This window comes from Lacerta agilis, chromosome 6 (assembly GCF_009819535.1).
Source record: "Lacerta agilis isolate rLacAgi1 chromosome 6, rLacAgi1.pri, whole genome shotgun sequence".
Classification (NCBI taxonomy): Eukaryota; Metazoa; Chordata; class Lepidosauria; order Squamata; family Lacertidae; genus Lacerta; species Lacerta agilis.
In genome coordinates this window covers 45969633-45994833 of record NC_046317.1, presented here as the reverse complement: position 1 = coordinate 45994833, position 25201 = coordinate 45969633, and the positions used below count along the sequence as shown (strand labels likewise).

Below are 25201 nucleotides of genomic sequence, written 5' to 3'. Positions count from 1 at the left end.
GCTTCTGTTTTTTAAGGGTATGTTTGAATTTGCTTACAAAGGAGATTGTGTAGCCTGCGGTATTGTGTCGCCTGGTTTCATGGTTGCAACTGTGATCAGTGCTGGTCTCTTGTGCCAAGCAAAGAATCAACCATATATTCTGATCAAAATAAAAAATAAAAAACTTCCTTCCAGTAGCACCTTGAGTTTGTTCTTGGTATAAGCTTTCGTGTGCATGCACACTTCTTCAGATACACTGAAACAGAAGTCACCAGATCCTTATATATAGTGAGAGAGTGGGAAGGGGTATTACTCAGAAGGGTGGTGGAAATGGGTGATTGGCTGATAGGTGTGGAAAACCTGTTGATGACTGTAAACGACTGCAATTGGTTTTACAGGAAAAAGCAAGGGGTGAGATGGCTAAAGATAGCTTTGTCATGTATAATGAGATAAGAATCCAATGTCTTTGTTCAGACCAGGTCTCTCCATGGTTTTAAGTTTGGTAATTAGTTGCAATTCAGCAACTTCTCTTTCCAGTCTATTTCTGACATTCCTTTGTAGTAAGACAGCTACTTTGAGATCTTGTATAGAATGTCCTGGGAGACCTAAGTGTTCTCCTACTGGTTTCTCTGTCTTGTGATTCCTGATATCAGATTTATGTCCCTTTATCCTTTGGCATAGGGTTTGGCCTGTTTGTCCAATATAGAGAGCTGAAGGGCGCTGTTGGCATTTGATGGCATACACAATGTTAGAAGATGAGCAATTAAATAGTCCTGAGATGGTATGTTTGATGTTGTTCTGATATGTTTGATATATTCTGATGTTCTTGTATACCTCCTAGTTAACAGCAAGTAATAGTTGTTTCCTTCATGACAACAGATGGCCAATCATGCTAGCCCTTGTCTAAAGCCCATTTTAGAAAGTAAGTGAAAGGGGCAGTTTGTGATGTTTCAGTTTGAGAGTTTATTTTTTAAAGCAATTTGCTAGCAAGAAGCAATCTCTGACATGGACTGCATATTTCTGTGACTTTTGTAGTCTTGATTCTATTGTAGGGTTAACATTAACTGGCCATATGATCCCCTTCTTCTTGTAAATTTGTGTGTGTGTGTCTACACCCACACCAAGTGTCTGCAGTACTTTCCTCTTGTAAGGAAGCAGACTCTAGTGTACTAGAGGTGAAGAATGTGAATCCTTATGTGTTCCTTTGTCTGGAACTTCAGCTGCTGCTCTAACTGTAGGCTTTCTTTCTCTCAGAATCTGCATTCTTTGAACACTCTTCTGTTCCGAAGATCAGCCCTGGGTCATCACTCTTCTTCTGTCACTCCTCAGTCTCAAGCTTCAGTCACGTTGCAGCTTGAGCCCTAGAACTCATGCCCCTTCCCTAGTTCTAGTCAGTAGTAGTGGCATACTCACGGTAGCAAGAGCTATTGCTAGAAGCTGCTCTTTTGTTACTGAATTAGCTTTTTAAATAAACTTGTTTTCTGTCTTGTTTTAATTAATTGTACTGTATGTAAGCTGTTCTGCAAGCCTTTTCTGTGAAGACTGGGTACAAACATTCTAAGTAATACCATCACTACCATCTAGTCTTCTAAGCTGTTGGTCTGTTGGTGCTGAAGGCTGGCCCATCTTCCTCTGTTATGTACTTTACTGTCTTTGGGGTGACAGTATGTTGCATACTGTGGGGGTTGAAGGCAGTGGGTAATGCTAGCAATGTTTTTGACGTGTTGAAGGATGTTATTGGCTGCTGGCAAACATGTCTGGCGGCTTGGTTGGCACAGAACTCTATAATATGGGCCCATCAATATTTGGCTCAAGTGGGTGGGAGGAAAATGCCAGTTATGTTCATGCCTGCATTGTGACAGAACTGAGACTGTGGTTGCAGCTGACTGCGCTCAGTACTGCAGAACCAGGGCAATGCTCAGCAACCTTTCCGCCTCCTATGTAGATTGCCTGTGCCCTCTACGCCATAGTGGAGAGGGCTAGGACTTTGCTTGAATGAACAGATGATGCTCTGGTTGCTATGGTTCCTGTTGCTTGGTGGCAATTGGCTGTGCTGTTCAGGAGATCAAGGTATTGGGTGCTTTGGACAGGACTGAAAGGAAAGCAACCCAGAATGCCTTCCAGGAGGTGAGGAGTGGTAGTCACTGCAGAGTCAGCAGCCATTGGGGTTGCTAGGGGTAGGTCATTGGATTATGAGGTCATATCCTCTGAGTGTGCACAGTGTCATCATTTTGGTCTCTATTCACTTCAGTTTGATGGAGCAAGAAGTATGTCTCAAACAATGGCATCACATTTTGATGCAATTCCAGGGAGAAATATTGTATAGGAACACGGGATGGGTTTTGTGTGTTCACTAACCTGGAGTGGCCTCATGTACTCATGCTATCTTTAATTGTTGATATCTGCTGGAACTCCTCTTCTCACTTAGTCTCTGGGACTTTGAGAATTCAGCTTGCTGTTATTTACATGGTGCTGTCAAGGAGACAAACTGCTATTTTCTTACTCTTCAAAAGCTCAGAGGAGGCCTGGAAGGAGGAAGCACTGCACCAGGGACACTGAGCTCGTGGCAGTTGCTGCTGCTACTTAAACATCAAAACCTGATATGTTACATTTTCATTCATGCTCCTTTAATAAAGCAAACTGGGGATACACCCAGTGCAATCTGCTTGAGAGGTCAGAGGAAAGAAATGAATCCTGTTTCAGATCTCTGGTTAAGGTTCAGGGTGTCAATAGTGTTGTCTCATCAGTTGAACTATTAGTATACCATGTTGTGTGGTGTTCATTAGGCGAGTTCTTTCCCAGCAGTGTTCATTTGTTGGCGAGACCTCACTCTGTTGCACTGAAAGTTCTGTGCATGCTGGGCTGCTTACAAGATATAACGTTACAAACTTTGTCATTTCTATTGGCCCAAGAATAGCACAGTATTTCAGGCTTTCTTACAACACTCCATTCTGCATCCATTTCTTTAGTCACAGGATTGAATGCTGTATGCCAACTCCTTATGGTGTTGAACCCATAAAGCTGGTCTGAGGCTTGAGAAACCATTATTGCCACTTTTAAAATGCTCCTTTGAAAGATCCCTACAATGCCCTTGCTTCTGTTGTCTAGAGGCAGGGACATACGCATGCTGTTACTTTCAGATGCATTATCTGGAGGTTTTGAAGTCTCAGCAGGTCAAGTCATGAGACACTTGTGTAGGGAGACTGTAATATGGTTTAGTTTATTCAGCAATTGAGCTCATGTGTGTTTCTGTGACTGTCTTAGTTATGTGCTGACTACATACAGTAAGTGTGTGAGCAAACTGAAAGCCCAAGTGGTGTAATGTTTATTCATGTACTTATTAATGTTGGATTTTAGCTGCCATTTTGTTGCCAATTCATCCAGCTAGGGACAGCATCCTGGAGCTCTTCAGTTTTGCTGAGATTTCACCATCCTGAATAATTTGGCATCATCTACAAATTTGGTTGTCTCTCAGTTTACATCTTACTCCAGACCACAATGGACAACTTATATAGCACCAATCCAAATACAAATGGGCATAGTTTACTGTCCTCCTTCATGAAAGCTGTCAAACTCTGCTTTCTGTTTTGGTGTTTGAGGCTCCTAAGAATCTTACCTAACGACACTCCTTGATCAAAAATATAAATAATTTTAACCCTTATATTTCAATAGATTCTGGCTGCATGGGAACCTAGTATAAAGTTCAGTAGTTAATAGGAATTTTATGTGTGTTTGTAGTCTGCTACATATTTGTACAAGGACTGAGTGCAGTCCGTGCCACATCTTGAGAAATATCACTGATTACTCTGCAATTTGTGGAGAACCTGACAGAAGGTCAGGCCATGGCTGTACAATGCATTCGTTGATCAGCAGCCTGAAGCTTTTCTTTGTAGGCGCTGCTTAAAACATCTGTAGCTATATGACTTCATATTGTATTTTTTCCTTTGCTATACTTACCCATTAAAATATTTGCATTTATGTTTAGAGACTTCTTGCTTTTACATTTGATAAAACTAATCAGTTTTGTGGTCTCTGTTTTTCAGCATTTTGTTTTGTTCAAAGCAATGGTTCCCAACCTTTTTAGTATGATGATCCACTATTTATTTGGTATGGTGATCCACTGAATTAGTGTCACATGAGTTTTGTACCTTAGGTCTTCAACAGCTGTCGGTTTCATGCATTTTAACTGCACGTTTGCCTATTTTATAACCATTATTTGAGGCATCCAAGCAAAAATTTACTTAATGCCCCTATTAATATGGAACTTGTTGAAATATTTATAATTCTTACAGAGATACTCAGTTTTTTATGGGAATGTAACCACCAGTCACCTGATTACAGAATATTGCTTCATGAGCTATTAAAAATATTTTAAAATATTCTATTACGCAAGCAGTATTAGATATTTTGAACTAGGAATATTTTAAATAACTTTATTCACAATAAAGTCCATTTTGGAAAGTATAAGTGTGATGGCTGAGCTTCCACTTCGCTAATGAGTAGATCAATGTGGGGATTGATGGTTGTCAAACATAGTCTCATCGTTATTGATACATAGATGGCTACTGTATTTATAGTATGTATACTGTATTTATACTGTCTTCATAGTAGTTATTGCTGAAAAACCTGTCTTGCAAATATATGCACCATCAAATGGCAGCAGCACAGATTTTGCTTCATTGGCAAGCTCAGGATACTCAATAGTAGCTGAGTAATTTTGGTAACCTGAACCCAAAATTCAGATAACCTCACTTCCAAAAATGTATCTTTGAGGGCCTATTGAGTTGTTCCTTTTTCACAAAGACAGGTTTGTGACATGAGTTGCAAATAGGTTTTGCACCCATTCAAACCTCTCTGTTTCTTCAGCAGAAAACTAGTGGACAAATCAAACCACCCTTGGCTTAACTGTTAACTTACCGGTACTGGCAGTCTGCCACAAGGTACAAGGAGTTGTTTTGAGTGACTGCTACAGCTTGCCTCTGATGGGCAGGTGCACAGCTTTTCTGAGTGAGAGACAGAAAAGAATTTACTGCCAGTAGCTATGTAGGGAAGAATTTACTGGCTATGTAAAGAAAGTGAACTTCAGGGCTCGTTCACACTTCCATTTGCCCCTCTGCTTCCTCTGGGGGAAACCCTCTCATTGCCACTGCATTGGAGCAGATGTCAGTCGAGTTTTCCGCAGATTGACGTTTGCTCTGATTCAGCAGTGAAGAGTGGGTTTTCCCAGAGAAAGTGGTAGGGCAAATGGAAAACCGCCTGGACACATGCTTAGAAAGCATGGGACAAGTGGAAAACCTTTCAGACCTGTGCTTTCTAGGCATTGGACAAGTGTGGAGTAGCCCTTAGCTATAACTCAATATATCCAGGAAACATCCACTACCAAGGTGGACCAGACTGTTATTCCCATATGTAAAATACAGAAATAAAAGGGTTTGCTTGGTGGGGAATATTGCATTGTGTGTTCAGCAAAGTGGCACCAAAAACTGGGTTCACCTAGTTGTGACAGCACCATGATGAACAGGTATTAAGCAAGGGATGGAGTGGAGGTGATTCTAACGTAAAGAAGCAGATAATAGAAAGGGGGTTCTGAATCTTCTGTCTCAGAATTGCCACCCAAGTACTTTTCTCTCTTCATGTTTTGGAACCCAACTTAGAAATAAGCAGCTAGGGCAGAGGAAGTGTTCAGCAACTTCTTCTATTTCCCTCTTTTCCTCATTAAATTGCTGCTCCCTTATATTTGTTCTCCACCATTCCTAGTTCTAAAACATGAGGCTGCTGCTTTCACATCTAGTTAGTTCTTCATTGTGGAAGGATATTATTACAGCATTAAAGGTCTGAAATAGTAATTAACACTTTCTGTTCACTGACTTAGAATCCCCTTATCCTGAATTTCTTCTGTTGAGGGCAATTGAGACTTTTACCAGTCCCCAACTGCTGTGTTGTGCCTGATTGTATGGCTATTTGTAGTATTGTCCCCACCCAACCATATTTGCCCTCTTCTGATCTAAAGAATGAGAAAGCAGGGGTGTTACTCTTTTTGTAATATGGAGAGTTAACATTTCATTAACCAGGTACCTAACAGTAAGGGATCTGGATTTGGCTTTTTACTGTCATACAAGCATATATAAAATAGTGGCTAAGTTGTTATTTTCTGCCTTCTAGGCACTCCACCAGTTGTATTATGACCCCAACATTGAAAACAAGAATCTGGCTCAGAAATGGTTGATGCAAGCCCAAGTCTCACCACAAGCCTGGCACTTCAGTTGGCTACTTCTCGATATGGACAAGGTGCCTGAGATCCAGTACTTTGGGGCCAGTGCCCTCCACATCAAGATTTCACGCTACTGGAATGACATCCCAGCTGACCAGTACGAAAGCCTCAAGTCACAGCTCTTCAGCCAAATAACTCGTTTTGCTAGTGGTTCCAAGATTGTGCTTACCCGGCTTTGTGTGGCATTGGCTTCGTTGGCACTAAACATGATGCCAGAGGCCTGGCCATGTGCTGTTGCTGACATGGTGCGCATGTTTCAGGCAGAGGACTCTAATGTTGATGGGCGAGCACGCTGCCTGGCACTCTTAGAGCTGCTGACTGTTCTGCCTGAGGAGTTCCAAACCAGCCGCCTGCCTCAGTACCGTAAGGGGCAGGTGCGTAGTGTCTTGGCACAGGAGTGCAGTTCTGTCTTCCCCCTGCTAGAGCAATTACTACAGCAACAAGACTCTCCCAGCTTCATTAAACAGAAGGTGCTGAAGTGCTTCTCAAGCTGGGTACAGCTAGAGATTCCCCTGATGGAGTGTGAGAACTTGATCCAGGCAGCCTTCACCTCCTTGCGTGATCCAGAACTCTTTGATACAGCTGTGGAGGCCATTGTCAATGCCATTTCCCAGCCTGATGCTCAGAGGTAAGTTTTGGTTCCACATTGTGGGTCAGTTGTGCAGCCTCCCCTGTAAGCTGACTGTTTCCACATGCAGCAATCAAGGGGAGAACCTATATTGACAGAACTTTCAATCAGCTTTCTCAACCACACTCTGATTCCAACAAAGAGGTTATATAGTGCACTTGTGTAGAGTTTCATATCCATGGACAGTACATAAATTTTGCAGGTCTTCTTGAAGATGGGGTGCGAGGGAGGAGATCGAGGAACTCTTGAATTGGCGCAACCATTGGCAAGCAAGCACCAACCTTTTGTGGACTTCTGTTTTTAGTTACTACATATCAACCAATAAAAACAGAATTACCTAGTGCTGAAATTAAGCTAAAACCAACCAATAAGAACAGAATTACCAGAACCGAAATTAAGCTAAAACTAGTCTTACTAACTTTTAAATAATCACAAGTGGTTGATTCTTGTGAGACAGAATTCTACCAAGCTTCAAAACACATTCTGTAGCCACAGCCAATCTACAAGAGCATCTCTTGGTTCTGTTCTAATTTCAACTAGGGAAGGATGTCATGCATCCTCTCATAAGCTTTAAGAGGGTTCATGGAGTGGCCAGACAGCTCAGCTTTGGGCCTCTACCCATTAGAATCTTGCATTGTGCCTTCATCCAGGTCTTAAATCACCTCTCTGTTAATTCATTTGATGTAGCTGTTGGTTGTAGTTCTTTTTCTTGTGTGATATGAAAGGTGGTCATGAATGGAGGAAATCACCTTTTTCTGTAGAGGATCACTGGTGTGCATTAATTCAGTAACCCCTCTGGGCACAGTATGGAATCTAAGTGAGTAGGGGAGTTGTCCAGGACTATCTGTCTGTTTCAAAATCTGTTAATCACTTGCAGAGCTAGAATATTGGTGTGGTTCTGGGTGTGGTTCTGGGTGCAAACATAATTGGGAAGTTTTTGTTAGCAGGCAGAGCCTGTGATATACAAGTAGTTTGCTTCCTATCTCCTTTCCTCTCCTCTCTTTCCTTCCCTACTCCCAACACCCCTCCTTCCCTGACTGTATTTGTTCATAGTACAGATTACATCCTTGATGTCTGGGAGCTAGAGGCCTTGCCCACAGGCTCATCAACAAATGTTGTTTTTTTGTTTTGTTTTTAAGGAAATGAGTGCTGTGGTTCTTCAGGTGGCAGAACTATTCATGACAACAGATATTATAGGCTTGGAAATGTATAACATGCTCAATTTAGATAAAAGAAAATTATAGGGAACATGATACCAGTGTTCAAATATCTAAAAGGATGGCAGAGTAAACCACTATTTACCAGTGCTGCTGGAAAAAAGAGAAACATTGGCCGTAAGTGGTAATAGAATAGACTTGGGTTAGATTTCAAAAATACATTTTTCATAAGAATAAAGGTGCAATAGAACAATTTCCCCATGGTTGAAGTAGAGCAGGAGTTGGGATCTTAAACCCGGAGGCCAAATGAGACCCTCCAGGTCTCTCTATCTGGCCCTCAAGATGCTGCTCAGGCCAGACTCCTTCCCCAGGCCACACCTCTCATCAGCTGTACTCCGCTCCCTCCTCAAGTGCTTTTTGCGGGGGCTGAAATGTGTCCTTGAACTGTGATTGATAATGTCTTTTGCCTGGATGGGGAATGGAGAAATGGGTGTGGATGTGTAAAAACCTGACTTTTGCATAGCTGGAATATGGTCTATTGTACAAAGTCACAGCTGTTGCTTTGTTCACTTTTGCCTCTGACCCTATTTACTACTGGCATGCAACCCCTGGAAGGTTGCCTATGAGAGATATGGCCTTTGGGCTGAGGAAGTTTTCCCATCCCTGCTGTAATGCCTCATTCTATGCAGTTCTTATGAGAGATCTGGATGAGTATTGGTTGCATGTGCATGAGTTTAGATCTTAGAGTGGTGATTCAATTTAGCCATACTCTTAATAGACCCATTGAAATCAGTGGACAAGCCCATTGATTTCAGTGGGTCTACTCAATGAGTATGGCTAACATTGGATACCGGTAATCACCTTTATAGTCTCTTGCATTTTCTTAGTGGTTGCCAAATTAGAATTATAAAGCCAGGTGTATAGTAAAGTAATTATTTCACTTGTATTCAAGTGTGTTGTGACACTGGGCCATATTCAACTAAACCGTTGCTCCAGCAGGAGCCAGTGCAACAAGTACAATGAAACTTCTCCCTTCTCCCCTCCCCCATCATATACCCTTGTACCATCCCCAGATCTACTTCAGAGGGTTAGAAGAACCCCCACAACAGTGTGGGGGGGGGGGAAGATTGTTTGTCAGATAAGCATAAATGCTTGTGCTGATGGAACAATTCCCTTAGCACTAAGTTGATTGCAACCTATTCAAAATGGACCAGAAAAGGAATTTGTTAATCCTCTTTAGCAGTAATATTAAATTCTGAATTATGCTTACTGTTACCATCCATCATTTATTTAAACTCAATCTGCTGAATGACTTAGAAACCACTAGCAAGGACTAATTTAGATGTGGCAAGGAATCTATGTCCTAGTTACATGATTTGAAGCGGTTCAGCCACTACTAGATACACCAAAGTGGTACATACAGAAAGACAAATACCCCAACTACCTTATACTTGGGACATGGGTGGTGCTGTGGTCTAAATCACAGAGCCTAGGACTTGCCGATCAGAAGGTCGGCGGTTCGAATCCCTGCGATAGGGTGAGCTCCTGTTGCTCGGTCCCAGCTCCTGCCAACCTAGCAGTTCGAAAGCACGTCAAAGTGCAAGTAGATAAATAGGTACCGCACCGGCGGGAAGGTAAATGACATTTCCATGTGCTGCTCTGGTTTGCCAGAAGCAGCTTAGTCATGCTGGCCACATGACCCGGAAGCTGTACGCCGGCTCCCTCGGCCACTAAAGCGAGATGAGCACCGCAACCCCAGAGTTGTCCACAACTAGACCTAATGGTCAGGGGTCCCTTTACCTTTACCTTATACTTACCATGAGGAATTATGGAGATCACACATACACAGATGTAATTTCTGTGTAATGACGACAAGGAGCATTCTTTAGTACCAGGAAAAATATACAAGGTAGTCATACCACTCTTATTTCACTGAAATCACTTAGAAGGTATCTGCACATTTTGCTCATAGAGACTTTTTTATTTATTTATGAAAGCTGAGTTTAGGGCACCTGCCCAGTGGCATCACTGGAAGCCTTCATAGGTGCCATGTTGCCTGTAGCAGCCACTACATGAGAGAGATGGGGGGGGGGCCTTTTGTGGTGGCTCTGCACTTCTGGAATATTTCCTTGTCAGGGTTCATAAATCATCAACCCTATAAGCAATTAGGAGAGCACTAAAAGGCAATCTGTTCTCACTGGCCTTTGCTTGAGACTCTGTTTTGCTTCATGCTATAGCTGGTTATTTTAGACTGTATTTTAGTTATTTTATAGAATCATACAAGTGTAGAGTTAGAAGGGACCCTGAAGATCATCTAGTCCAACCCCCTGCAATCCAGGAATCTCAACTGAAGCATCCATGACATATGACCATCCAGCTTCTGCTTACAAACCTTCAGTGAAGGAAGGTCTACCACCTTCTGAGGGAGTCTGTTTAGCTTTGGGTTGGCTGAATGTTCATTATTTTTTAAATAGACTAGCTTTTATGAAGCATTCTTATAATTTTTGCATTGTGCCTTGAGAAGGTTTTCTCCCTGTCTATCCGTCCCCAAAATAAGAGCTTAAGCAAGTTCAAAAGAAACTTAAAACACATCACTAGCAAATATACCATTCCATTGCTCTTTCACTGTTTGCATCATAACTATGCATTTCAGGGATCAGAATACAGGCCACAGAATAGCACTGGCACTCACTCTCAGTCATTCAGTCTTTAATGTTTTAACCATAGGTTACAACAGAAGCACTCACTACCTTTGGGAATAAGTAAGCTTGTGTGTAGAAGCTCAAAATGATAGACACTGGGTGCCATTAGGTGCTTGTATAAGCTTTCTAGGGTGGGAGCAACAAGGCTTGTGTGTGTGCATGCTGTGTCATTGTTTTCAGTAGAGAGCAGTGAGAAATGAGAGGAAGCTGAATAGCAATATAATTCTGGCTGGATCAACAGGATTAAGCTCTGTTTCTCCTTTCAGTCTCTGTTGCTCCTAAGAATCTTCCTTGACCTCTCTCTTTTTATGGCAGTTGCTTGGAGTGTGCTGCTGCCCCCTCCCCCCCCATTGCATTGTCTGTGGATGCTTGCTGGCAGCCTTGATGCACATGCTTTTCTGTTGTCAGCAACCACTGGAGCTGGCGCACTTCCCCTCCTCCATCCACTTCAGTTTTTGCACACAGCAATGCAGAACTGGATTTATTTGAGTTGCCCCTCGGGGCATAAATACTGCCTTCTTCCTACATTTGCAGCTTATTGAGAAGCCTGACCTCTCTACCCCAGGCTTCTAAACACCAGTGATTTGACCACATACTTTCCCCTTTGCAGGATATTATATGCCTACTGACTGTGGGTAGATGGGCATCTGTCTACTCGCTTAGGCTGCTTTCCAACTAAAACCTGGCATTCCGTGATATGTCCCAAGTAAATTGATATGAGGGTGGTCCTAATTGTCCTGAGAGCTTTAAAAAATGATGGAGGAATTGGGTCTCCAGTGCAGAACTCGGCCTTGAAGGTGATGTTAGCATATGGATGGCCTTTGAACTGTTTAGTGCTGCATGCATGCACATTGGTGTGTTCTTCCACCTGTATCTATGGGCTGCATGTGCGGTGGGGGCAGGTATGCGAGTGCAGAATAGCTGTGTCTCCAGATAATATGCCTCAGTAGCCAGGTAACTGACAGCTGGCCGATTAGCCGCCAGCACAGCCTCTCTCTGGGGGCCATCCTTTGCTCTTCCCCTCCATTTCCTCTGTGCTTGTTGTCATGGTTACAATCACTTATTGGCAGCAGCAGGGAGATTGACAGGCATGAAATTGCTTATATGGTGCTGGAATGCTGCTGTGCTCAAGGAGGCAGTAGCTGCCTGGATGCCCCCAGGAGACCACTGTGCGAGCATTGTACTTTTGATTTTAGGAAATGGATATTCAAGGGTCTTGACTCTTTCAGCCTCCCCCCTCCCCCTTACCAACAGATTCTTCAGATGGAATAAATTCTGTGAATGGCATACAGCTTTAAATTTGTATTCCATATCAGAATATGTTTCATCCTGAATGCATGAAAATGTTGACTTTGTGAAATGTTATGGGGTAATAGAACTATACAGAATGAAGGACAAGCACTGAGCACTGTGGGTAGACCAGGGAAGCCAGAACAGGGAAACCATATCCAGATTATTTTCCCCTGAAGTTTGAGCAGAACCCACTCACCCTTAAAATCTGACTTCAAATTTTAGATTCACCTGTAGCTGGTTAATTCCAGAAGAGTAGTGATGTTGAATTTTTGCAGCAAAAACAAAAAGTCCTTTACATTTGTGTATTGGTTGAGGTTTAAGGGCCATATCTCAGTGGCAGAGCATCTGCCTTGCATAAAGAACTACAGAACTTTTAAAAGACATCTGAAGGCAGCCCTGTATCAGGAAGTTTATAATGTTTAATGCTTTACTATGTTTTATATGTGCTGGAAGCCACCCAGAGTGGCTGGGGAATAAATAATAAATAATGAAATTATTGTTGTTATCAAAAAGGTCCCAGGTTCAATCCCAGACATTTCCAGCTAGAGCCAGAAATGTCTCCTTGCTCAAACCTTCGAGAGCTGCTGCTAGTCAGTGTAGACAGTACTGAGCTAGATGGGCCAGTGGTCTGACTTGGTATAAGGCAGTTTCCTATGCTCCTGCCTGTGCAATTGGGCTTGTGCATGTATGGGCACCCACCTCGTATATTTAGTGGTGTGTGTGGTGAGAGGGAAATGCACAGCTGCATCTCCACCAGAGTTATATTTTTTGATCCTGGTATCTAGTGTGTGCTCATTATTTTAAGTGTTTAGATAACCCTCAGAAAGCAGTTTGTATAAATCATTTAAAATAACATGCTTCAATTAAAGTACAATGACAATGAACATAAACAGCAGGGGGAAAACAAAAGCCAGATAAAACCATCATTTGAGACTAAAAGACACTAAAGTGTATGGCTGAATGAAAAGATCCTCATTTGGTATGGAAAGTAAAATTAGCCCAGGCTGACCTCCTGGGGAGAGCATTACAGAGACAGGGCATCACAGTAGAAAAGGCCCCGTTGTGCATCACCATCCATCTTGCTTCAGATGGGGGAGGGCACAAAAAGCCTCAGAGGATCTTAAAACCCTGGCTGGTTCATGTGGGAGGAAGTAGTTACTGAGGTATCTTCATCCCAAGCTGTTTAGATCTTTAAATAGCACAGTGAATTTGCTCTGGAAATCAATGCAGGCGCCAGTGCAGTTGTTTTAAGACTGGCAAGATGTGTTCCATGTATCTCATCCCAAGTAGTGCAAAATATGGCAACTAGGTTACTAACTGACTTCCAAACTCTTCAAGGTCAGCCCATACAATATATTGCACTAATCTGGATGGGATTTTCCTAGAGCAAGAATAATTGTGATTACCGGTAGCTTGGTTGTACCAGCCTAGAGTAGTAAAAGGTATTTGGTACCACTGAGGTTACTTGGGCATCCAGAAATAAGGCTAGATCTCATAGCACCTCCAGGCTGTGGATCCAATCTATTAAGGCAGGCAAACCACCTACCAATAGAATTTCTAACTTGTCATGATTGAGCTTCAGTACATTGGTCCTCATGCAGCCGATTACTGGTTCCAGGCACCAATTCAGCACTTTTACAGGCCACAGCACCAGCTGAATTAGAAGAAAAAATGATAGAGGTGGGTGTCAAGTGTGCCCTAAATTCTCAAATCTCACTCAGTAGTTTCATGTAGATCAGGAATAAAGAACACATGGCCCTTCTGATGTTGGTGGGCTCCCAACTCACATCAGTCCCAGCCAGTGTGTGTAATGGTCAGGGGTGATGGGAGCTGTACTTCAACATCTGGAGAACCACTGGTTCCCCATTCCCAAATAGATGTTGGTATAACATGGGAAGGGCAGACTAGAGTTCTGTGGAACAATGTGGCATGACTGTCATTGGTCACAGCAACAGTCCAGCACCATGACCTTCTAGAACTGATGATTCAGGTTGGTATGGAATCGCCAAAGTGTGGTTCCCCTGATACCCCCCCCCCCAGTGCAGCCAGTCTAGAAGGATAGCAATGTCAATAGTGTTGAAAGTCATGAGGTGTATAGTTGAATTAGCAGGGTCTCATTCCCTTGGCATAGATCACACATAAGGGAGACTAAGACAGTTTCAGTTCCAAAACCAAGCTGGAAACTAATTTGAAATGGCCTCAGAAAATTAATGTTGCTCCAGCCCTTTTCAGCACCCTATTTTCTAGGTTTTAGCATGTGTCCTAAACAATCAGTTACTCTTCTAGCATGCAGTATAATGATGATGATGATATCATCACCAGAATCATGTTAGAACTTAACAAAGTAGACTGATATTGTGAAGCCTACCTCTCACAACATTGTTTCACTTGTTCAACTTCCATGAGATATGTTCTGTCATCTGCCTACAAATCTGTGTATGTTATCCTATGTAGAAAATAAGTGGCTTCAAACAAAAAAAATTAAAATGGCAACCTTCAGAACTAGTGAGTAAATGTTTCAGTGTTCTGGGACAATTGTCCTACTAACAGGATTCAAAAGATGGCTAGGACGTGATGTTTGTTAGCGAATTTTACACTTTCCATTATCTTTTGGTATGAAAAGGGATTGTTGATGGCTACCTCACTGCCTCCCATGACGTTTTACAATCATGGTTTCATCTTGAGCAGACAGGACACAACTTAGTGTGAGCTGGTTCCTTTGGCATTCATCAGGGGAAAAGAATGCATCTAACTTGGTTATGTGTTCATCTGCGCTCAGCAGATATTACTGTGCTTAGGCTTTATTGGGACCAGGATATGTTATATTCTGTTGTCTTGGCCTTACTGTACAATACTTTCTCTTCCATGGGGTATACAAACCTACTTCCTATCTGGGCCACCTTCAGGTATTTCATGTAGGCTCGTGTCATGAGTTAGTCTTTAAGGTGCTACAGGACTCTTCATCATGAAAGTTCTCTCAGCAGTGTTTGTTAGCTTACAAGACCTGTAGATCAGGAATTTTGAAAGGTTTGTTGTGGAAGAGAAGGCCATTTAATGTAAGTTATCAGTTTTCTGTCCCAGGAAGAATCATTTAAGAGGTATAGCAAATCTCTTATCTGAAAAATTGCACATCCAAGAGGCAAAATGGGGATTGATGTGTTGGTTAATGTGACAGTAGTTTGCATGTGACAAGCCTAGAGATAACAAAATACACTCTTTACAGTTGGCTTGGGTTTTCTGACTGATGTAGGCACTTTCAGAGTTGTGGGGGAGGGGTCTGTGTAAGATGCCCTTGGTGTTTGGGACTTTTGTATTTAGATAAAAGACAAGAAGAGGATGATAGAGCTTCAAAAAATAAAATAAAATCATGAGTTGTGTGGTGGAGAATTTTTTTTCTTCCTCCCAACACTCAGGGTCACTCACTATTGATTGGCAAATTGAGGATAGACACAGTGCACAACTAACTTGTGGAATTCACTGGTGCAAGAGAGAGGCCACCTTCATGGGGGGAAATGGTCTATGAAAGGTCAGTAGCAATAGTATTTAACAGAAACTCCAGGTTCACAGATAATATAACTCTGAGTACAGTTGCTCCAGAGCAAATTGCAGAACAGGACTGTTACCTTCATCCCTTGCTTATGAGCTTCCTGAAGCATCTGGTTGGGCAGCATGGGAAATGGAAGGCTGGGCAAAACTGATATCTGGCTTGATTCAGCAGCAGTCATCTTACATTTGTGATTGAAGGTTCATTATTTTAGGAGACTATATAGGCATAAAGCCTCCCATCTCCTCTCTCCCTTGGCAGGTATGTGAATACTCTTCTGAAGCTCATCCCACCTGTTCTGGGACTCCAGGAACAACTACGTCAAGCAGTTCAGAGCAGGGATATGGAGACATCTCATGGGATCTGCCGCATTGCAGTTGCCCTGGGGGAGAATCATTCCAGGTGAGGAGCATGGTGATGGAATCTGATAGCAATGATCAGTAGAAAGCGGAGCTATTTTGGGGAGAGTTCCCTCTGCCCTACTAGGTTTCTTTGTAGCTAAGCAGCCTATAAGTCTCCCAAACCTCATTCTAAAGCAGCTCAAAGATCCAAAGCGTCATATGGATGCTAATGTATCTGTGCATGATAGTAGAGATACTATGCCAGGCGTGGCCAGACTTGGCCCTCCAGCTGTTTTGGGACTACAGTTCCCATCATCCCTGACCACTGGTCCTGTTAGCTAGGGATGATGGGAGTTGTAGTCCCAAAACAGCTGGAGGACCGAGTTTGGGGGTGCCCGCTGTAGAGGGTATAGTGCATATAGTGTTGTACTGTATTTTCCCAAAATGTGGGGTGTCTGCTGTTTCTATGCACCTGCAATGGCAGAGCCAATTCCTGATGCAGTGTGCCTACTATCTCCCACAGAGCTCTCTTGGACCAAGTGGACCACTGGCAGAGCTTCCTAGCACTGGTTAACATGATCATGTTCTGCACTGGGATCCCAGGACACTATCCTGTCAATGAGACCACGAGTTCACTTACACTCACTTTCTGGTATACACTTCAGGTAAGTGTTAGCCACCTTCATGAAGTGGACTTCTTCAGTGCCATCTTTATAGGTTTGTTCTCTGCCTTGTACTTGGTGCCAGGCATGTGCTTGTACTAGCGGTTCTGCATGTCTCTACATGAAAAAGTTGGCAAGGCTAATAGCTAGCACACTAAAGTTGTTGATGACAATTACACTAATTGTTCTGCATATGCAAGCACTTGTGATGTAGACTATATAGATATTGGCTCTGGATTGAGTATAATGGAATGTTCTGGAATTGTCCACTAGAAGCTCCGAGGCCAAACTTGATGTATGCTCTGTGCTTAATAAAGTGGAAATTCTTGCATTCTTGCATGTATATATTGAAGGCTAGAGTGAGTGACAATGATGTAAAGTAATTCTGCTCACTTAAATCTCTGTCCATGTTTCACTGTATAAACATGGTGTATAAACATGGTTGTGCTCCAGTAATATGTCCTGTGGCAACAGAGAAGATGCTCAGATATACTTGTGAGCCTTAAACTCCTTTTAGGTGCTGCAGGTATTTATTTGCAGCTCAGACTCCACCTTCTTCAAGAAGTGTGTAAACTAAACACTTCATTACACGAATCAAATTATTCGCTATGAGGCAGATTTATCATCTTCCTCTCTTTCTGCTAGAGAACAACTTGACTGTGAGTACCCTGTTTTGACAGGAAGAGAGCTCCATTTAGTTTGCTGTCTAGTGGTGGCAAGGTGTTTCTTTACTAGAGTAACCAATAGTGCATCAGTGGCCTTATTGGAAGAGCCTTACAGATAATAGCTTTGTTCAGCTATGGAAGAAGACCAAGTTTGTTCTCTGTCTTGACAGGCAAAGTGCTGCTATTCCCAGTTCCAAGCACAATTAATGCAGATGCAGATTTGTCTGTTGTTGTGTATGCTTGCTGCTATGCTGAGACACAGTCCTTGAAGCAGTGCAGCCTGGTCTGACTTGCCCTCCCCACCCCCACACTTCCTTGGAGCCCAGAAGCTTCATTAGCATGGCAAATTAGCCTGACATACTCCTGCACTGCCCAAGAGCAAGGCTAGCTGTTGAGCTGCTGCTTCTCTGGGTGCCAGCTTGAAATGAGATGAGGTCATGCATTGTCTCAGTGTGTGACTGGTGCAGTGCTTGAGTCCACAGGCACATTGTTCCTAATGAAGGGAACAAAACTGAAGCAGCATCTTTTATAGGCTGCTCAAGAGCAGAGCAGAGAGACAGCAGAAGACTTTTTCTGCATGGTCTAACCCACACCAGTACACACCTTTGCAGTTTCCAGTGGGTTCCCAAAACCTTTGGTAATTTTGTGCCAGGCAACCCAGGATCATCCTTTTCTATTTCCTTCATAAGCTCTGCCTAGTGGAAGAATCTTGAATCAGAGGTTTAGTGAAGCTCCAGGATTGTATTCAGTAACCCAGAACCCCTTCTTACTTTTCTTTTCTTTTCTTTTCTTTACATCTGTTTTTGCATCAGCCTAGCTTATAAGGTAACCTTGTCCATGCCAGCCATGAGCAGCATAGGAATACTCAGCTTTCTTCTTGGAGCAGACATTGCTATACTGTAGGGGATGGATTTATTCCTTACCTGGCTAAAACTGTCTCTAAAGGAAAGAACAAGGTGTTGGTCACTAAAAGTAGAAGAAGGCAGACATGGTCAGCTGCTTTACCAGCCTGTGATGGCTTCTGTACTTGTCTAGTTGATGTCAATGTGTTGAGAAGGAATGATACTACAGAGAAAGTGACCTGACATAAGGAGAATATTTGAGTGGAGTAACTTGACTCTAAAATGTCATTTCTGGGTTTCCCATATAGAGATTCAACAGCAATGAGAGGTGATTCCCCCCCCCATCACATCAAAATGCTTGGGGGACTGATTGTGTTAACATCAACATGATTGCTGGAGTTCAGGGCTGATTTTTCCAACCTCCACTTGATGAATGATCTTTTTCTTTGCAGGATGACATCCTCTCTTTTGATCCAGAAAAACAGGCCATGTATCAGCAGGTTTATCGGCCTGTCTATTTCCAGCTGGTGGATGTGCTCCTGCACAAGGCACAGTTTCCCTCTGATGAAGAGTACAGCTGCTGGTCCTCTGATGAAAAGGAGCAATTTCGGATATACCGGTATGACCTTTTGCCTAATCATATCCCTTAGCATTCAGTTGTTGTGCAATGCTTTTAATCTGCAGAAAGGGGAAGTTGATCATGCTTCATTAATGGGAGTAAACATTGAACTTGCCCTGATTTGGCTATGGGCTATAACTGTTTCAACAATTTCTATCTAGTTGCTGTTTGGTAATGTGGGAGTGTTTTGTAACTCTTTTTTTCTATTGCTCATTTGCTAATTTCCTCAGAGTGGACATCTCTGACACCTTGATGTATGTGTATGAAATGCTTGGAGCAGAGCTGTTGAGCAGCTTATATGACAAGCTAGGTCGCCTCTTGACCAACACAGAGCAGCCATCTTCATGGCAGGTGAGTGGAGAGCTCCACCCTCAAAAGGAACACAAGCTAGAGGAATGCAGCAAGCACAGAGGCTGAAGATGCTACAGATTTTTAAGAAAGGATGGTACTAGTCCTGGTTAGACCTGGGGAGAGAGCATTGGGGAAGAGAGGTGCTAAGGTAAAGTGAAGGTGCAGAGTGTCTTGGTTAGAAGAGCCAACTGTTTAATCTCAGAGCAGTTTGTGTGGAAGGGCAATCCAAAGTCACAAAACTCCAAAACGTTGTTAGAAGTGTTGAATGGGTCTGAAATGTGTCAACCTCTTCCTTGTAGTGTACATCTGAGTTGGTGACTTATAAAATTGGGACTGAAGGATTGCTTTGATGCCCCAACTTCCAGCTTGCTGATTTCTCTCCTAGTGTTAGACACTGCTGGTGGTTTTTGCAAGCATTCTGGCACACCTCTCATCACTGTGTGGCAGCGACCAAATTATGCAAGATATCTGACAGCAGGATTGCAGAATCCACAAATGCATGCTCAATTACATCTATTTTTCCTTACCATAGGGTTTGTGTTACCACATGTTTTTATATAGTTTACAAGTTAGGTTTCTGTACTGGGAAAATTGAGAGTATAGTTGTCCCACTACCTCCAGTGTTACAAAGAAAATCTGCCTTTACGGTTTGCTGAAAGATGCTGAATGATTCTTAGATATGTCTCCTGTACCATGATGGGTGGTAATGCCAGGCTAGAGGTCTCTGTGTGGCAGCTAATCAGAATGTATCTGTTCACCTTGACATGTTGACAGTGTGTTACTGGCACAGCAAACAGTGATGGGCGTCAAGGACCAGTGACCGCAGGGGCTCCTCGTTCATCAATGTGACAGTCAAGCAAACACCCAGCCTAGCCATGATTTACAGTCCACGTACCTGGAAGCCTTAAAACAGTAGCAAACATACCAGCACTCCAGCATACTAAGTATGTTGCAGCCTCAGCAGTACATATCTTGCTAGAATAGCCCTTGGTGAGAGGAAGCATGGATGCAGGTGTATCCTGCCTCCTCTTGCAGGTGCAGGAAGGGGAGAGACTACACAATGAGCTCATCCACACTTGCACTTGCCCCGCCCCTTTCTCCCCAGGAATCCCACTTTTTACTGCTGAATCAGCAGACGCCAATCGATTTTTCTGCAGATTGGTGTTTGTTCCCATGGAAAGTGGTGAGACAAATGGGACAAGTGGAAAACCTCTTGGACCCATGCTTTCAAGGCATGGGACAAGTGGAAGTGTGGATGAGCCCTGTGTGTTATATAGCCAAGCGCTTTCAGGATGTCTAGTTGGGGTTGCACTGAAGGATAGCAGGTGCTTTATGTTGCTGGGCAAAGGGGTTCCTTGACCTGAAGAATTTGACTCACTAGATACGATGCCCCTGCAAAAAGCTTACTGGTGAAACAATTATTATTTTGTGCTACTAAGTGTAAAGGATCAACAACTCATCATAACTTTCTATGGAAGTTAGCCCTGCCTATTTTTTGTAAAAATGAAATCTAGGTTGGGGACTTTTTCAACATACTGTGTCTCTGCCTTCATTGCCTTCAAGTTTGATTAAATTTAAAATATTTATATATCACTGTTCATTTGGGTAGTGGTGTTTGAACCACCCTTTGTAAAATTCAGGACCAACCTGAGTCCATGTTGCAAATCGGATGAAGGGAGGTATATATATTTAATAAATAAATAATAAATATCTATGCCATTAGAGTTCGGCCTGGGCTCAAGAATGAAATCTTTTTCTCTGGCAGCACACAGAAGCTTTGCTTTATGGGTTCCAGTCCATCGCAGAAACAATAGATGTAAACTACTCGGATGTAGTGCCTGGCCTTATTGGGCTCATTCCTCACATCAGCATCAGCAATGTGCAGCTTGCAGATACGGTTATGTTCACTATTGGTAAGAAGACTGGGTATGGGAAGGGAATGGGTGCTGAAAAGGAAGGTTAACCCAAAGAACCTCAGGCTGTTGAGGTCTTACAACACTATGGAACCAGCAGTCCATAGGCTGGATGTGGCCTGTGGCGCCTCTTCATCCAGTCCACAGAACCCTCTCCTTGCCCAAGCCTATGCTACAATTAGGCTGCAAAAAGCCTTGTATTGTCTCTGCTATGTGTATATGTGTGCCAGCTTTGAGTGTGGCCAAAACAGAATGGGGCAATTTATTTTTTTTAGTCCCCCACCCCAGCATGTAGCTCCTGGAAGGTTGGCAGCGAGGAAATGTGGCCCTTGGACTGAATAGATTCCTAATGCCTGAAATTACAGTAGTCCATGTGGGGCTTCCTTGAGATGGTTTAGAAGCTCTATCTGGTGAAGAATGTTACAGCCAGTTTTTTGAATGGAGCACCTTGACGTGCGCATAGTGCACCTGTGCTGAGGGAACTGCACTAGCTGTTTTTATGATCCTGTTTATTGCTGTATTTTTGTACGTTGCTTAGACCTTTACTGAAGTGGTTTAGTAATGCTTTTAAATAACTAAATACTGATGGGGTGCTTCTTTGCTTTTTGCGGGCTGTACTGATAGCATTTGGCACATTACACAGAGCAGCTCCTGACTCTGCATTTTCTGTCTTTCTAGGAGCACTTTCAGAGTGGCTGGCTGACCACCCTGTCATGATCAACAACGTCTTACCCCTGGTGCTACAGGCTCTGGGCAATCCTGAGTTGTCCATCTCTAGTGTCTCAACCCTTAAGAAAATCTGCCGTGAATGCAAGTATGACTTGCCTCCCTATGCTGCCAACATAGTTGCTGTCTCTCAGGTAACTGAAATAATGGTCTAAGGATACACGGTTCTATGAGAACATGGTTAAATGACTGACTAGTTTTGAGCTGTACATAAAGGAGAGGTCATTCAACAGGGCTTAGAGCAGTAGGAACATTCTGAGCAGGATATCTGTGTGTGAGAGAGAGATTTAGTGGGGTAAATATTTATTGCACATTGTTAGAATGGGAATTCTGATTGCATGTATCAATTAAAATAACGAATATCAGTTTGAAGATATGTGTTCATCTGTCTAGGCAGCTAGCAAGGTGGATTGACTTTGAGCTACTTCTGCAGTGGAAATTTGGTCAAGATTCAGCTCAGCTTTCTGCTTAACTAAATGCAGTCTTTGGTTTCCCCTTCACATTTCCTGCTAGAAGAGGAAAAATTATGCTTGCAGGGTGTGTGGAGGAAGCAGAACTGTTGACCCTTGTTGCTCACATTATGGAGCTTGGAAGACAAGCTATATGAAACCACTGCCTATAATGAATCACTGATGACTACTTATCCATTATGAAGCATCCTTGAGAAGGGTTGGCTTTCACTGTAGGAGGGAGAGGGTGCTTATTGATTATTTATTCGGATATTTATAAGCTGCATTTTAAGGTCAAGGCCTCACCAGTATGTAAAAAGATTGATGTAAGATAACAATAGGTACATCAGACAGGTGTACAACTACTATGAGAAAGCTGCTCTGAATCATACAAGTCTTTAACACTCTTCAGGAAAAGCAGTAGAGAGCTTTTCAAGGCCCTCTTAAATGCATGTATGGAAGGGGCCAAGCTTAAGTTAATCAGAAGGGAGTTAGCCTTCTCTTGCTTATCCACTTTTCCTTGAAATGTCACAGTGCCCATGCTCCAGATCAGTGTTTGCCTCCCAGAGTTGTCAGTTGATATTGTGGTTGGAGCATTGTTAAATGTTTCTGTTGTGGGACGAGTATTCACTTTCTCACATCTTTCCTTCTGTAGGATGTGCTAATGAAGCAGATTCACAAGGTAAGATACTTATACTCCTCCTTGGTACAGAGGGTCAAAGAGTGCACGGAATATATGGTTACCTATCAAGTTATTATTTCCGAAGTATTGAGCATTCCAGTCAATGAGAGGAGGATTAGAGGGATTGGTGAAATTGGGTGCATGTCTCCCAAACAGAATTTTGATTAGGAGTGGGGAACCTGTGACCCACCAGAAGTTGCTGGCCATTGACCTTGCAGGCAAGGGCTGTTAGGAGTCAGAATCCAACAGCATCTGTAGAGTCACATGTTTCTCTTTCCTAGTTTAGATAGACATCTGTTATGATTCCAAGCATTCCAAAGCTGCATGAAAGAGTCTTATTTGTGTTTATCTGTGACTCAGGGCTCTGACAATGGCTATTTTGGTGCTAAGTTCTGGCACTAAACACAGGTTTCTGTGTTGAGACTTCCAGAAGGCATAGCTAAGACTTAAACCTTGGAGTTGACGAAGAATAGAGGGAGAATAAACTCCAACTGAGATGTAGTGTAGCATGACTTTCTGAGGATAATAGGAGAAGCTAAGAATGTTGTCCATCTTGTTCTGCCCTCAGACAAGTCAGTGCATGTGGCTGATGCAAGCTCTGGGCTTCTTGCTGTCTGCCCTCCAAGTGGAGGAGATCTTGAAGAATCTGCACTCACTGATTACTCCTTACATCCAGCAGCTGGAGAAGCTGGCTGATGAAACGGTGAGCTACTTCACTTGCCTGGTGGTGGCTGTTTGCCAACCTTCTTTTAAGAAAGAATAGAGCCTGTTGTGTGTAAAACTCTACTCTTCTTTGTTGCAAGTTGTGCCTTGTTTTAACTGTACCTACCTGGTCTTGCAAGCCTATCATTGTTTCTCTCTGTCCTCTAGTTTTTAAATTCCTCCCCCCTGCCCTGTTTTCCATTTTGCTTCTGGAGTCAAGAACGGAGTGGGTGAGAATTGGCTGGGGGTGGGGAATCAATCACTAGACTATGCTTCACAGTTGTGCTGTCCGTTCTTGCTGCCAGCCTGGGACATCTGATGTGAGTGGCCCATATCTTGGGTCTACTGTAACCGCTATAGTGATGCCTTGCCTTGCAGCCAAACCCCTCCAACAAGCTGGCCATCATCCACATCCTGGGCTTGCTCTCCAACCTCTTCACCACATTGGACATCAGTCATCATGATGATGATCATGAGAGCTCAGAGGTCAAGAAGCTGCCAGTGCCTCAGGGCCCCAATCCGGTGGGTGTCACATGTGTCTCTGTATATCTTTTTATACATTAGGGCATACAACTCCACATTTAGATGGCTGTGCCTCTTCCCTGCCATGTAACTGTAGGCAGCTTCTTCTAACTCTTGATGGGCAGTAGCATAGAATGGTTGAAGGGTTGTGAAAATGGATGGTGTATAACATAGCACTGTGTGTGTGTTCCCTTAACTATTGGAATGAGCCTGCGTAGATTAGCTATTTCATCACCGCAGATTGTGAGCTGTTTGACGTGACTACTGAGTGATCAGAAGAGAGGTCAGAATGTCCTTTCAATTGTGTATATTTTCTTGGTGTTCGCTTTTAAAAAGAAGTGAGGGCAGCTGCACATCTGGTATTGTGAGACTTTTGAAAACTACTCTGGCATAATATGAGTTGTGGAGCAGTCTCTAGAGAGGCCTCTAATAACATCTTTTCATCCCTGGATCTGAATGGTCATGAGCTCTCTCCTCCTCCTCAAACTGTGGTAGACCAAGTCAGTTTTGTAATTATCTTCTATCTTCTTCCTCTAGGTAGTGATGGTGCTGCAGCAAGTCTTCCAGCTTATCCAGAAAGTGCTCAGCAAGTGGCTGAATGATGCCCAGGTTGTGGAGGTAATGCATCTTCTAGGTTAAAAAACAAGCAAACCACACACACTTTGCCCACATAGCTATAGTTAGATAGGAGATTCGCAGGTTAGCACTGGTGGTTGTTGGCAGAACTTGAAGAAGGTATGTTTGTGATGTTGGATAAGTCTCTCTTTTCAGTTGATTTCCACATTCTGTTCAATTTGGTATTCTAATTTTAGGCTTAGGAGTTTGGCCGAACATGCCAAACTTAACTCACAGAACTGAATTGGAGGTGCGTGGAGGAAACTATATGGTACCTCAGGCTTCTTTGAGGAAAGGCGAAGTACAGAATCAATAGATATTTAGCTGAGGAACAAGTTATTTAACCATTCCTCCCTTGACGCAGCCCTTCCTCTTCCCACAGTCTGTGTGCTCCATTTTTGAAAAGTCTGTGAAGACCCTCCTGGATGACTTTGCACCCATGGTGCCTCAACTGTGTGAGATGCTGGGCCAGATGTATAGCACCATTCCTCAGGCATCTGCCATTGATCTCACTCGACAGGTAAGTCTAAGTACTAGA

The 25201-nt window shown here is 43.0% G+C and overlaps 1 protein-coding gene across 5 annotated transcripts in view; it reads left to right on the top strand.

Annotated features, from left to right (window-relative positions):
- IPO13 (importin 13) overlaps positions 1-25201 on the top strand; it is a 41749-nt gene that overhangs the window by 6666 nt on the left and 9882 nt on the right. For 3 of the 5 annotated variants that reach the window (XM_033152350.1, XM_033152352.1, XM_033152354.1), the window contains exons 2-13: positions 6142-6878; positions 15836-15976; positions 16439-16580; positions 18537-18703; positions 18934-19054; positions 20820-20967; positions 21646-21827; positions 22798-22824; positions 23393-23527; positions 23905-24052; positions 24590-24666; positions 25046-25183. In XM_033152350.1, the coding sequence (XP_033008241.1) occupies positions 6142-6878; positions 15836-15976; positions 16439-16580; positions 18537-18703; positions 18934-19054; positions 20820-20967; positions 21646-21827; positions 22798-22824; positions 23393-23527; positions 23905-24052; positions 24590-24666; positions 25046-25183 (2163 nt within the window). Of the gene's footprint in view, positions 1-6141; positions 6879-15835; positions 15977-16438; positions 16581-18536; positions 18704-18933; positions 19055-20819; positions 20968-21645; positions 21828-22797; positions 22825-23392; positions 23528-23904; positions 24053-24585; positions 24667-25045; positions 25184-25201 lie in introns of all 5 variants that reach the window. The other 2 variants (XM_033152351.1, XM_033152353.1) reach the window with 1 other exon arrangement.